A 12,142-nucleotide genomic window follows, 5' to 3' on the forward strand; every position below is an offset into this window, starting at 1 on the left:
CCTGGAGTCCCAGTTAGCAGAGATTATACCTCCTCATGTTAGCATGTTTTAGTAAAAACTAGGCAAAGGAACTAAAGTTTAACTTCCTGATAGCCTCTTCTAGCCTATTTAGAAGTAATGCCCTTGAGCCTTGATTCTCTTTATTTGGGTCCTGGGGGTATCTTGGTAAATAAGTTACTCACACCTGAGCTGGGACCCAACTTTCTCTCTGGAGTGAGTAAGTGAACTCCAGTGGGCAGATACTATCATTATCTTTGATTCCTTTAGAAGGCTCAGAAACACTAACCAGGTAGCCTTTTGGGTAGGACCCTTCTTGCCCTTTCTACTAGCCTAAACACCCACCACGCACACAGATCACATGCCTCCATGGTGTGCTTTTCTCCTGATTCTTCAACAACTCTGATTCTTAAGACATGTGGCAAATTGCTAAAATATTCGTTGATAAATTTGTGTTGTATTTTTCACAGCATTCATATTTTGAAAACAATTTGGCATGAAATAGAAAGTTTAGCATCTTTGTAAGATGGCTTAATAACAGTAAAATATTTGCATATATACTTAGTCAAATCAAAAATATTAGAAGAAATCTACAAGGAACATATATCAATTGCTTCCATTGTGTTTAGTAAAAAAAAAAAAAAAAAAAAAAAAGGACTTGGGAGAGCACTAGGTAAGAGTCTACTATTCCTGAGGTGGGTTACCTGGTTTGGAATAATCTCTGTGTGTTCCATTTTTATTTACTCCCCTACTCTTCTGGTAAAAACAATCAGGAAGAGAAAATAAGTTATGAAAATCGTGTTTTCCTTTTAGTTCTATGTTTTATCTTATATTGAACAAAATGTCTCTACAAAAGGATAACACTTGTTAATAATGTCTAAAATTTAATTTTGAATTTTTCTAATATCATTCATACGTGGGCAGAGGGACATAAAATTCCTAGGTATCTTAAAAGTGAATTAATTGTTAGTGGTTTTAGAAATTCCATTTCATGTTTTGGTTTAGGTTAGCATCTCATAATTTCATAAAGTAAATAAATTTCTATAGGCAATAATTTCTTTGCTCATATGGGAATTTTGATAATGTAGGAGCATTATTATATATAATGATAAGTAATACAGGCAACAAAATCTTCACTTAAGAAAGCAAACACCTGGTGAACTGCCATCAAACTATGTCAGGAAAAGTAGAATCTACTTGCATTGTTGCAACGTTTTGGATATGATGTTTGTACTTGATCTTAATTAAGTGCAAATCTGCTGATCTGGCCTTGTGAGGGTATTGTTTGTTAATTTTGTGATTGAGTATTACTAAGGAGACTATTCTTCTCAAGCCCATAGTTGTGTGATAGTGTTTCTGACATCTCACCTTGTGTTTGATATTACATTGGTCAGTGCTATGCAGACTGAATTGTACCATTTTGAATAATAAAGAACTAAAATAATGTAATGTATATAAGCAATTGAAAAAGAAGACTAACCAGAAAAGGATAATAGACTTTTGAATTTTTAGACCAGTGTGAATCATACCAAATTCCATTTATTTCTATACTCTGTTCTTTTCGTAAACAGTTCTCCTTCAGGTAATAGGTTTTAGGAATACCACTATCTGACAATGCATTCGAAAGCTGTGATCAGCCACTGACAATTTGAAGTAGTTGGGACCGGGCCAGGTGCTGCAGGATATAACACAAACGTGAATGTGAAAAAAAATGTAAGCAGCAATGTCTCAGCTGGCAAAAGCACAGAAAAATTGCAGAGCAGATGAAAAGGTGAGACGGGAATGTTCACATGAATAAATGCATTTTGTCCATTAAGACTAGCCTACCACAAAGAATTCTCCTTGCTGGTCTACTTTATGGACTCCATCTGGGATTGTGTAGAAAAGAGAATGGTTTGGTCTCCAAACTGCATTATCAGAAACATGAAATCCTTAAAGATAACTCTAAAATTGACCAGAGTATGAAAGCCTTCTGCCATACAATGTGAATGCCACTGGCAAAAAAATGAATAATAGACTTGCACTCAGGAAAGGACCAGATAAATAAATCTAGCTCATTTTCCTTAACTTTGGGGTTTCTAGGTAAAGGATACATTTAATCAAAAGCAGAGCTTTAAATATGAAAACTATTTGATAATTCTATCATAAATATGTAATAAAACATGAGACTAAATCTGTACATAGTGTTATGATATATTCATTCACAATCTCAACTACTGAACGATCCATAAGACACTACCAATGATTTCATGTTTTTAAAAACCAATTAATTTCCCTTGTAACATAGAATATATTATCCACCGTTTAAAGAAAAAAATCCATAAAGAAAATTTTTTATCCATAGAAATGAACAAACTGAATGAATGGCTTTACATCATCAAAAGTCAATTATTTTTAGTAGCTTGCAGAGGAAAAGGATCAGACTGATGTAACTCACGCAGTCATATGTAGGCAAGTGCACTTGACCTGGGGAAAAATTCTGTCTGCTTTGGCATTTCTAATTCAAGTAAAATATTTTACAGACTCAGTTTAAACCTAAGTTGAATTTGAATAGGAATTTTGTTGACTACATTTTGGGACCATAATTGTCTTGTGAAAGTTTAGAATTCCAGTACTTGAATTATGTTTAGAACCTAACAGAGACCCAGTAAAAGAAATAATTAGTAAATGTTAAAATAATGTAAGAAAACCCATGGAGGGCATTTTTCTTTTAAAAATACCTTAGATTCAATGCAGAAGGTTACTGGATTTCAGACAACAATGGACATTTATAGCAACTAAATCAAATAGCAGCTGGTTGTTACATATTTTGCACATTTGACAATGGGAGCCTTTCTGAATTGATATGACTGTTATTTTTAACCTTTGAAAGCATAAAAAGATATATTTTTCCAAATAAAAATGGTATTCACCAGGCATCTACTGAAATAAGTTTAAAGAAATAATGATAAAATGAGAGTATTCAAATCCCTTCATCAAGTTATAAACACATCAATCATTTCGATAAAAAGAAATCACTTTTAGTGGTAAGAGGACAGTTAATATTTTAAATATATTCATTTCCATGTGGCAAAACTCTAAATTCAAAGTTTAGTTTATAACCAAAAATAATAATTACTTAGCAAAGAGTTTCTCAGAAGATCAACTCAATAAATAACGTCTATTTGCAAACAGTGCTACCATGTGTATGTAATAATTCTGCAACATTGGAACACACACATCAGGCAGCTGCTCAGCTCATCAACACTGACTGAGTACTTACATTGTGCCCCGCCCAGAGTCAGGTGGTAAGCTCTGTGCTACTTGAATCTATGATGGTTCATCAATCATGGTGTTTGCACTATATAGTTAATATTTTTCTATTACTCCCCAAATGAATACTGGCCTCTTTACATGATTTATTTAAGTAAGTAAAAGAGTGTGTCCAATTCTGGATTACCTCACATTTATTTAGCAGCCCAGTTTCTTGCAGTCGTGACCAGATACTCTGTATTCGTCCAGCATGTTCAGGGTGGGTGGTGGAATTGCCACAAACGCACTGGTGTTTCAGCATCAAGGGGTCATAGGCAATTCCTTCAAGACAAGGGAAATACAGCACAAGATTGAGTAATGATACAAGATAATGACACATGTTAGGACATAATACGATAACTCCAAAAAAGTCATTATTCTTAAAATAAATTTAACAAAGGGGGAAATAATATGTAACAAATTCTCATGAGCACATAAGAACTATTTAGTCCTGTCTATCTGGATACTTATGCAAAAACATGAACTCATGCATTAACCAGTACAGAGAACCTAGTTTAGTAAATCTGTAAAGTGATGAAGATGATGACATTTTAAGACACGTCAGATTAAATATATATATATATATATATATATTGTAATCTTACGAGTATTTTAAATCATTATGAATTGTTTTTAGGCAGATAATTTAATTCAGCAGAGGTTTTAATTTCACCACACCATTGGAGCCACAAAATGAGCTGGCTCTTTACATCTTTCATGAGTAATTCTAGCCTGACTTTAGTTCGCGGTTTCATTTTTGTAATAAAATGGAGGATTTTCCCACTGTTTGCCTATCCTGTTTAGTAATTTCTTCAAGGCTGTTCAAAAACAGTTTCTTTGTTTATTTGTGTTTCTTACCACCATTTATGTCATTATGTAACCAATATGGATGTTGTAGATCTTATAATATTGTGGGGCATTTAAAGTGTTTCTTTAAAAAAAATGTAAATTACAATGCCACTACTAGAGATTATATAGATACTAATGAATACAATCTTTTAAATTATCAGGTATTAGCATATTTCATTTTCAGGTAGGCCTTATGATGAGAAAGATTTTATAATGACATGATAAAACTAATTATTAGCAGAACTTAAAATAGAACTTTTTAAAGTAACAAGTTAGATGATAATTATAACTCTGGCTCATTTAAAGAAGATTTCTACCCATAAACCTATTCCTTGAGGTGGAACATGTTACTTGCAAAATTGCCTGACATAAGAAATTATTTAACAAATCAAATGTCTTCCAATAAGTGACCATTGAAGTTTATTTGTAGATGGCAAGAACACCCATTATAAGAAGTTTTACAACAACCAAAAAACATCTTCGGGAATAGATGAGCACAAGTAATTTATGCTGTAAAGGAAGTTTAATTAAATACATTTTATTCTCCTTTTGGCTTACATTATTGTGTTAAAGAAATGTTACTCAAGAGAAGAAAATATTTTTCCTTGAGTGTACTAAAATAATGCAGAAGAATGGCACATGCATTTTGAAACCATGTGGTAAAAATTATGTCTAAGAAAAAAATATAATCTTACTATTCCAAATCATATCTATTCTTAGGACTCAAATGGCTTCAAACTCCATCCATCTTCCCCTGATTCTCACATTTTCTTCCTCAGGACTGACCTCCCTTACGAGCAGCTTACTTGCACACTTACCCATTGAATGACCCATCCGAAATCTCCACTTAGTTGTCTCATAGTTTTCATAAAGTGAAAATGTCTCTGATTTTTAATTCATGATCTTAAACCACACATGACACTACTCATGTTTACAAAAGACATCAAGAACTGCCATTGTTCATACGAGAAACCTTAATGTCCCCTTGACGCCCCCACCTCCAATGAACCAAAGCAGAGTCTGTTTTCCCTCCAAAACAGATCTTGAATCACTCACTCTCCTTATCTCCACTGCCAAAACCATACGCAATTCAAGGTTTTATTATCTTTAATCTGGACTCCTGAGATTGCCTTGTAACACACAACCTGACTTTCACTCTTTTCCATTTGCCATACAGCAGTGGCCACTTCTGCTTAAATCCTTCAGGGCCTTCACTGAAGAGACTGAAATTCCTCCGGGCCAGCATAAATATGCCCCTCCCCATCTTTCCAGCTTCATTTCATATCCCTCCCTCTTTTGTTCTCTATTTCGCCTACAAAGGCCTTCCTTCCTTTCCTCAAAAAGATCAAAATCCTAGCAGCCTTGTGATATTCATACATGCTATTCCCTCTATGCCAGAAATTCTTCCTTCTTGGCCTCCATAACTCCAGTCCTCATTTGGCTAATTTTTTTTCACTCTTCAAGGCTGTTTTTAATGTCACCTCCTCTACCAAGCATACCCTGAGATCTCTAGATTAGGTCTCCTACTATACGCTCTCTTAGCATCCTCTAGGTCTCCTTCAAGCATTTGTCACAATTATATAATTGTTGTATAATTTTGTTAATTGTATATTTTCCTCACTAGATGGTGAGATCTTTGAGAGCACAGATTATAGTTGTATTTTTACCTCTGAAATTTCAGTGGCCATCAACATGCTTAAATAAAGCAGGTCTTCAAAAATATTTTTTAATGAGTGAATGAAAACCATAAATGAATGAATATATCCCAAAAATAGTTCAGGTATTTCCACTGTAAAGCTTTCCTCAATGAATCTAATTGGTGGATTTCCTTGGATTCCTGAAGAGTAGTCTTGTTTAATCTTCTACCTTTTATTTTATGTCCCTTATCTTCCTACCCTAAGTGCTTCTAATATAGGCATTTATTTTACTCAGCTTTATATTTCTACATGGAATTTCATAAAGTCCTCTTTTTACGTTTTGCATAAAGTCCAATATGGATAAATATTTTTAAATAAAGTCAGAAGGAAGATATCAAGGAAGGCAGACAAGGAAGCAGGCAAGCAGGAAGGAAGAATAACATTTAAAATACAAAGATGTGTAAGACATGTCTTCACAATTTAAATATATCAAGTATTTATGAGTTACTACCATATAAGAAGAACTGTTTAACATTTTTTCAACTATAGTTTCATAAATAAAAAGTGATAGTTGAATAAGAATATGGAAACAAAAAGTATAACATCTGCCTCATTTTGAAAATATATTTTTGGCCAGGTATGGTGTCCCACACCTGTAAGCCTAGTACTTTGGAAGGCTGAGGCAGGAGGATTGCTTGAGCCCAGGAATTTGAAACCAGCCTGAACAACATAGGGAGACACTGTCTCAACCAAAATTTTTAAAAACTAGCCAGGAGTGGTGGTGTGCCTGCTGCTGGTGGGAGAATTGCTTGAGCCCAGGACGTCAATGCGGCAGTGAGCAGTTATTGAGCCACTGCATTCCCGCCTGGGCCACAGGGTGAGAACTTGTATCTGGAAAAAAAAAAAAAGAAGAAGAAGAAGAACTATATTCTTCAAGAGTAGAGATTCTAATCGTTACATTGCTTAACTTTTTCACTATTTCATCTCTTGACATATCTAAGCTTACCTCCATAGTAATGTTTCCCCCTTTTAATGACATTTTCCCCATAATCCACTGCCAAGAAAAAAAAAATTGTGAAACAGGTTATGGTAGCTGGGAATTATTGCCAGGTACCTGGAGATTATAATTCAAAGTCCAGGGGCTCTTGGAAAGCCATTTGAATTTAAAGGGAAATACATACAATCTGGAACTCCAAACTTCCACTGAGTCATTCTAACGATGTATCACTGAGGTGTTAACAGGTAGGCTGCAAAATGAAACTTTAACCTCATCCTTCATCTCCATTCCTTTCCTCTCTCTTTCATTCTCTCTCTTTGGCTTCTCAGAAACATGGACTTACAGGGTGAGAAATAAGCCTGCTCTTCTCTTTGCAATTCATATGGAATTCTACTTCTGTTTGGCCCTTTCTGGCTCACTGATTACCATTTGCAATATAACATAAGCCAATAGATTAATTAATTTTTCTCTTGATCAGTGTGACAAGAGTTAAAATTAGGATTTGAAAAATAAACAAAAGAGTCTCAAAATATTTACCTGCATTTTAAACAATAGTTGTTTGTTTTCCACATATATATATGTTGAAAATATGTATATATACACATATTTTTTACAAGAAATCCTTAAAATTTCTTGATAAATTTTTTAGATAAACTTGGAATTGTACTTTCTCTGTCTCTCAGTCTTATTAAATGAGATAATGTATTTGTAGCATCGAGTATAGTGTCTTTCCTTCTTTATTGCATGTAGTTGTCATTTTTTAGCCATATACTCTATTTATGTCTTCAAATTTACACTCAGTCTAGTAAGACCTGTTAGCCTGAGTCTATAGAGTCTTTAGACAACTTATCTTGTCTATAAAAATAGCTGAGTTTAGAATATTTAGACTAAAATTATTGATCCTGATTTCTAGTTCCTAACATTCAACTTCATATTGCATTTCTGGGAACTACCTGAAGTTTCACACCTTCCCAAGCTAAACAACACTTATTAAACATCTTCTAGGGCAAGGGACAGGACAAAAGACTAGCACAGTACATATATATATATACATGACATGGCATCCCCCTAGAAGATGCAGAATCAGTAGACAGTTATTGAATGCTCACCATGTTCCAGATTCTAGCAGCTTCATTTTACTACATTTAACTTAAAATCTAGTAGTAAAGTCCGGGTGCAGTGGCTCACGCCTGTAATGCCAGCACTTTGGGAGGCCAAGGCGGGCGGATCACCAGAGGTCAGGAGTTCGAGACCAGCCTGACCAACATGGAGAAACACCGTCTCTACTAAAAATACAAAAAATTAGCCGGGTGTGGTGGTGTATGCCTGTAATCCCAGCTACTCAGGCGGCTGAGGCAGGAGAATCGCTTGAGCCTGGGAGGTAGAGGTTGCAGTGAGCCGAGATTGCGCCATTGCACTGCAGCCTGGGTAACAAGAGCAAAACTCCGTCTCAAAAAAAAAAATAATAATAAATCTAGTAGTAGAAGTGAGAAAATTATGACACTTTTGAAAGCTCTGCTAAAGAAAAAAACTTGTGAGGCTAGAGAATCAAAGAAGATCTCCTAAAAACAAAACTTTTTTTAAAAAGATGGAATGATCTGCAAATGGTAGAATTACTAAAAAAGATAAAAGAAACTTCTGAAACAAGGTTGATTTCTAATGACCTTCAAATCACACACATAGCAGCTGTTACTATTTCTATCCATAAGGCTAATCTATCCATAAGACTTATGTTGTCTTATTTTTAAAATTTCTTTTTTAATATTTTAATTTTAATTTTTTAATTTTATGTTTTTTGGGGACAGATTCTCACTCTGTCACCTAGGTTGGAGTGCAGTTTATATTTTACTATTTGTAATTTTTTTTTTTTTTTTTTTTTTTTTGAGATGGAGTCTCACTCTGTCACCCAGGCTGGAGTGCAGTGGCACAATTACTGTCTGTAACATTTTTTAACAAGAACATATAACTCAGAACACATAACTCAAAGTACCAACCAGTGTAATTTTTAAATTATTTGTGAAACTTGATGTTTCCAGCAAGCAAATGATATAATGTCTAAAAGTTCTGTTTAAAAAAATTAATAAATTGTACCTCTCACTAGATAAGAAGCATTTCCTAAATCTTAGAGCTTTGTGTTTGTTTTTTCATGTAAGTCATCTTAACAGAGTATCAGACAGCTAGAAAGGAAGTGGGTAGAAGAAATTCTCAACATAAGCCTTCCAACTAACACTATATGAATGTCTGTTAAGGCCTAGGAATTAGATTAAGTGTTGCCATTTAACTGTAAAGCCAGGAAGGAGATTCAACCAGCATGTAAGTTGGCAAAAAGTGAAGCCAAACACAATTCACTACACATGTGCTGGCAAAATATCTGGAAATATTTTTCTACATTCAAGAATGAGTGAGAAAAAAAAACAGGGCCTTTGAGAATATACTACAGATATTATGAAGGAAATATCATTCATACTGCTTAGTTCAGTGAACATGATTTACTATAGGAAGCAAAATAAGATTTTAGAAAATGTTTTGTTCTCTTCAAATGTCAAAAGGCGCTGGCCCTATAACATCAGAAACCAAAACTAAATAAAGGCAGAGATAAAACTAAATTAAAGACAATGGAATGAATAAAAATAAAACTGGATATGATAAACAGGGATTGCAAGGAAATTAAAGAGTAGCAAAATTAAAATCTATACTGGAGGCAATAAAGAAAGGAATTTACATTTCAGAAAGTCAGATCAGTGCTATTGAACACAAACTTGAGACGTCTCCAGAATATAAAGGAAAGGACTACTAGATGGACATCATAAGATGAAAATAGAATGGTCAGAAAAAAAATAACGAAACAAAAAGTTGTAATTGCTTCTGAGGAGGAAATCTGACTAACCAAATACAGGAATACCTGGGACATAGTGCTGGTTTGATTCCAAATCATCCGAATAAAGCAAATATCACGATAAAGCAAGTCACGTGAGTTTTCTGGTTTGCTTATGCATGTAAAAGTTATGTTTACATTATACCATAACCTATGAAGGGTGGAATCATTGTGTCAAAGAAACCAATGTGTATACCTTAATTAAAAATTAATTTACTGCTAAAGTGCTAATAATCATCTGAGCTTTCAGTGAGTCATAATCTTTTTGCTTGTGGAGGGTCTTGCCTTGATATTGATGGCTGCTAACTGATCAGGGTAGTAGTTATTGAAGGCTGGAGTGGCTGTGTCAATTTCTTAAAATAAGCAACAATGAAGTTTGCAACATCCATAAACTCTTCCTTTCACAAAACATTTCTCCCGGCATGAAATGTTGCTTGGTATTATGACATTTAACCTATAGAAGGCCCTCTTTCAAAACTGGAGTCAATCCTGTTCAACTTTGCTGCTGCTTTATCAACTAAGTTTATGTAATATTCTAAATCCTTTGTTGTCATTTCAGCAATGCCCACTGCATCTTCACCAGGAGTAGACTCCATCCCAAGAAAACATTTTTCTCGCTCAACCCCTAAGAAATAACTCCTTATTAATTCAAGTTTTATAACAAGATTGGAGCAATTCAGTCATATATTGAGGTTCTACTTCTAATTCTAGTTCCCTTGCTACTTCTGCAGTTAGTTCCTCCATTGAAGTATTGAATCCCTCGAGTCATCCATGAGAACTGGAATCAACTTCTTTCAATCACTTGCCAATGTTGATATTCCTCCCATGAATCATGAATGTTCTTAATGGCATCTAGAATGGTGAATCCTTTCCAGAAGGTTTCAATGTACTTTGTTCGATCTAACAGGGGAATCACTGTCTATGGCAGGTATAGCCTTATAGAAGGTATTTCTTAAATAATAAGATGTAAAAATTTAAAAGACCCCTTGATCTATGGGCTGCAGAATGGATGCTGTGTTAGCAGGTATGAAAACTTAATCTCCTTGCACATATCCATCAGACTTCTTGGGTGACCAGGTATACAGTCAATTAGGCAGTAATATTTTGAAAGGGAACATTTTATCCCCCTGAGTAGTAAGTCTAAAAATTGAGCTTAAAATGCTCAATAAACCATACTCTAAACAGACATGCTGTCACCCAGGCTTTGTGGTTCCATTTATAGAGCACAGGTAGAGTAGATTTAGCATAATTCTGAAGGGCATAGTATTTTGAGAAAGGGAAATGAGCATTGGCTTCAACTTAAAGCCACTAGCTGCATTAGTCTCTAACAAGAGAATCACCTTATCTTTTGAAGTCAGTCATTGACTATTTCCCTCTATCTCTTAAAGTTTTCTCCCTATCTCTTCTTCCAATGAAAGGCTGTTTCATCTACAATAAAATTATGTTGTTTGGTGTAGCCATCATCATCAGTGATCTTAGCTAGACTTTCTGGAAAACCTGTTGTAGCTTCTACATCAACACTTGCTCCTTTACCTTGCACTTTTATGCTATAGAGATGGCTTATTTTCTTAAACCTCAAGAGCCAACCTCTGCTGGCTTTCAACTTTTCTTCAGCAACTTCCTCACCTCTCTCAGCCCTCACAGAAATGAAGAGTTAGGGACTTGCTCTGGATGAGGGTTTGGCTGAAGGAAATACTGTGACTGGTTTGATCTACCCAGACCACTAAAACTCTCTCCATATAAGCAATAGGGCTGTTTTGCTTTCTTATCATTTTTCTGTTCATTACAGTAGCACTTTTAATTTCCTTCAAGAGCCATTCTTTTATATTCACAGCTTGGGTAACCAGCACGAGAGACCTAGCTTTTGCCTATCTCAGCTTTTGAAGCGACTTCCTCACTAAGCTCACTCATTTCTAGCTTTTGATAGAAATTGGGAGACATGTGACTCTTCCTTTCACTTGAACACAGAGGCACTTTAGGGTTATAAATTTGCCTAATTTCAATATTATAGTGTCACTGGAATAGAGAGGGCCAAAAAGAGAAAGGAAGATGGGGCCATGCCCACTTAGTGGAGCAGTCAGAACACACACAACATTTATCTACTAAGTTCACTGTCTTGATTGGGTGTGGTTCATGGTTCCCCAAAACAATTACAAAAGTACTATAAAAAGATCACTGATTGGGTGCATTCCAAGATGGCCAAATAGGAACAGCTCTGGTCTGCAAGTCCCAGTGTGGTCAACACAGAAGATGGGTGATTTCTGCATTTCCAACTGAGGTACCTGGTTCATCTCAGTGGGACTGGTTGGACAGTGGGTGCAGCCCATGGAGGGTGAGCCGAAACAGGGCAGGGCATCATCTCACCCGGGAAGCACAAGGAGTTGGGGGATTTCCCTTTCCTAGCCAAGGGAAGCCATGACAGATTGTACCTGGAAAAAGAACAGGACACTTCTGCCCAAACACTGTGCTTTTCCCAAGGTCTTAGCAACTGGCAGA

The 12,142-nt window shown here is 35.3% G+C and overlaps 1 protein-coding gene across 33 annotated transcripts in view; it reads right to left on the bottom strand.

Moving 5' to 3' along the window:
* Positions 1–12,142, bottom strand: part of HDAC9 (histone deacetylase 9) — a 921,222-nt gene that overhangs the window by 253,016 nt on the left and 656,064 nt on the right. For 32 of the 33 annotated variants that reach the window (XM_045387612.3, XM_065542223.1, XM_065542224.1 and 29 more), the window contains one exon: positions 3,437–3,570. In XM_045387612.3, coding sequence (XP_045243547.1) covers positions 3,437–3,570 — 134 coding nt within the window. The remainder of the gene's footprint in view (positions 1–3,436; positions 3,571–12,142) is intronic. The other variant, XR_012432611.1, reaches the window with a different exon arrangement.

Source organism: Macaca fascicularis, chromosome 3 (genome assembly GCF_037993035.2).
Source record: "Macaca fascicularis isolate 582-1 chromosome 3, T2T-MFA8v1.1".
NCBI lineage: Eukaryota > Metazoa > Chordata > Mammalia > Primates > Cercopithecidae > Macaca > Macaca fascicularis.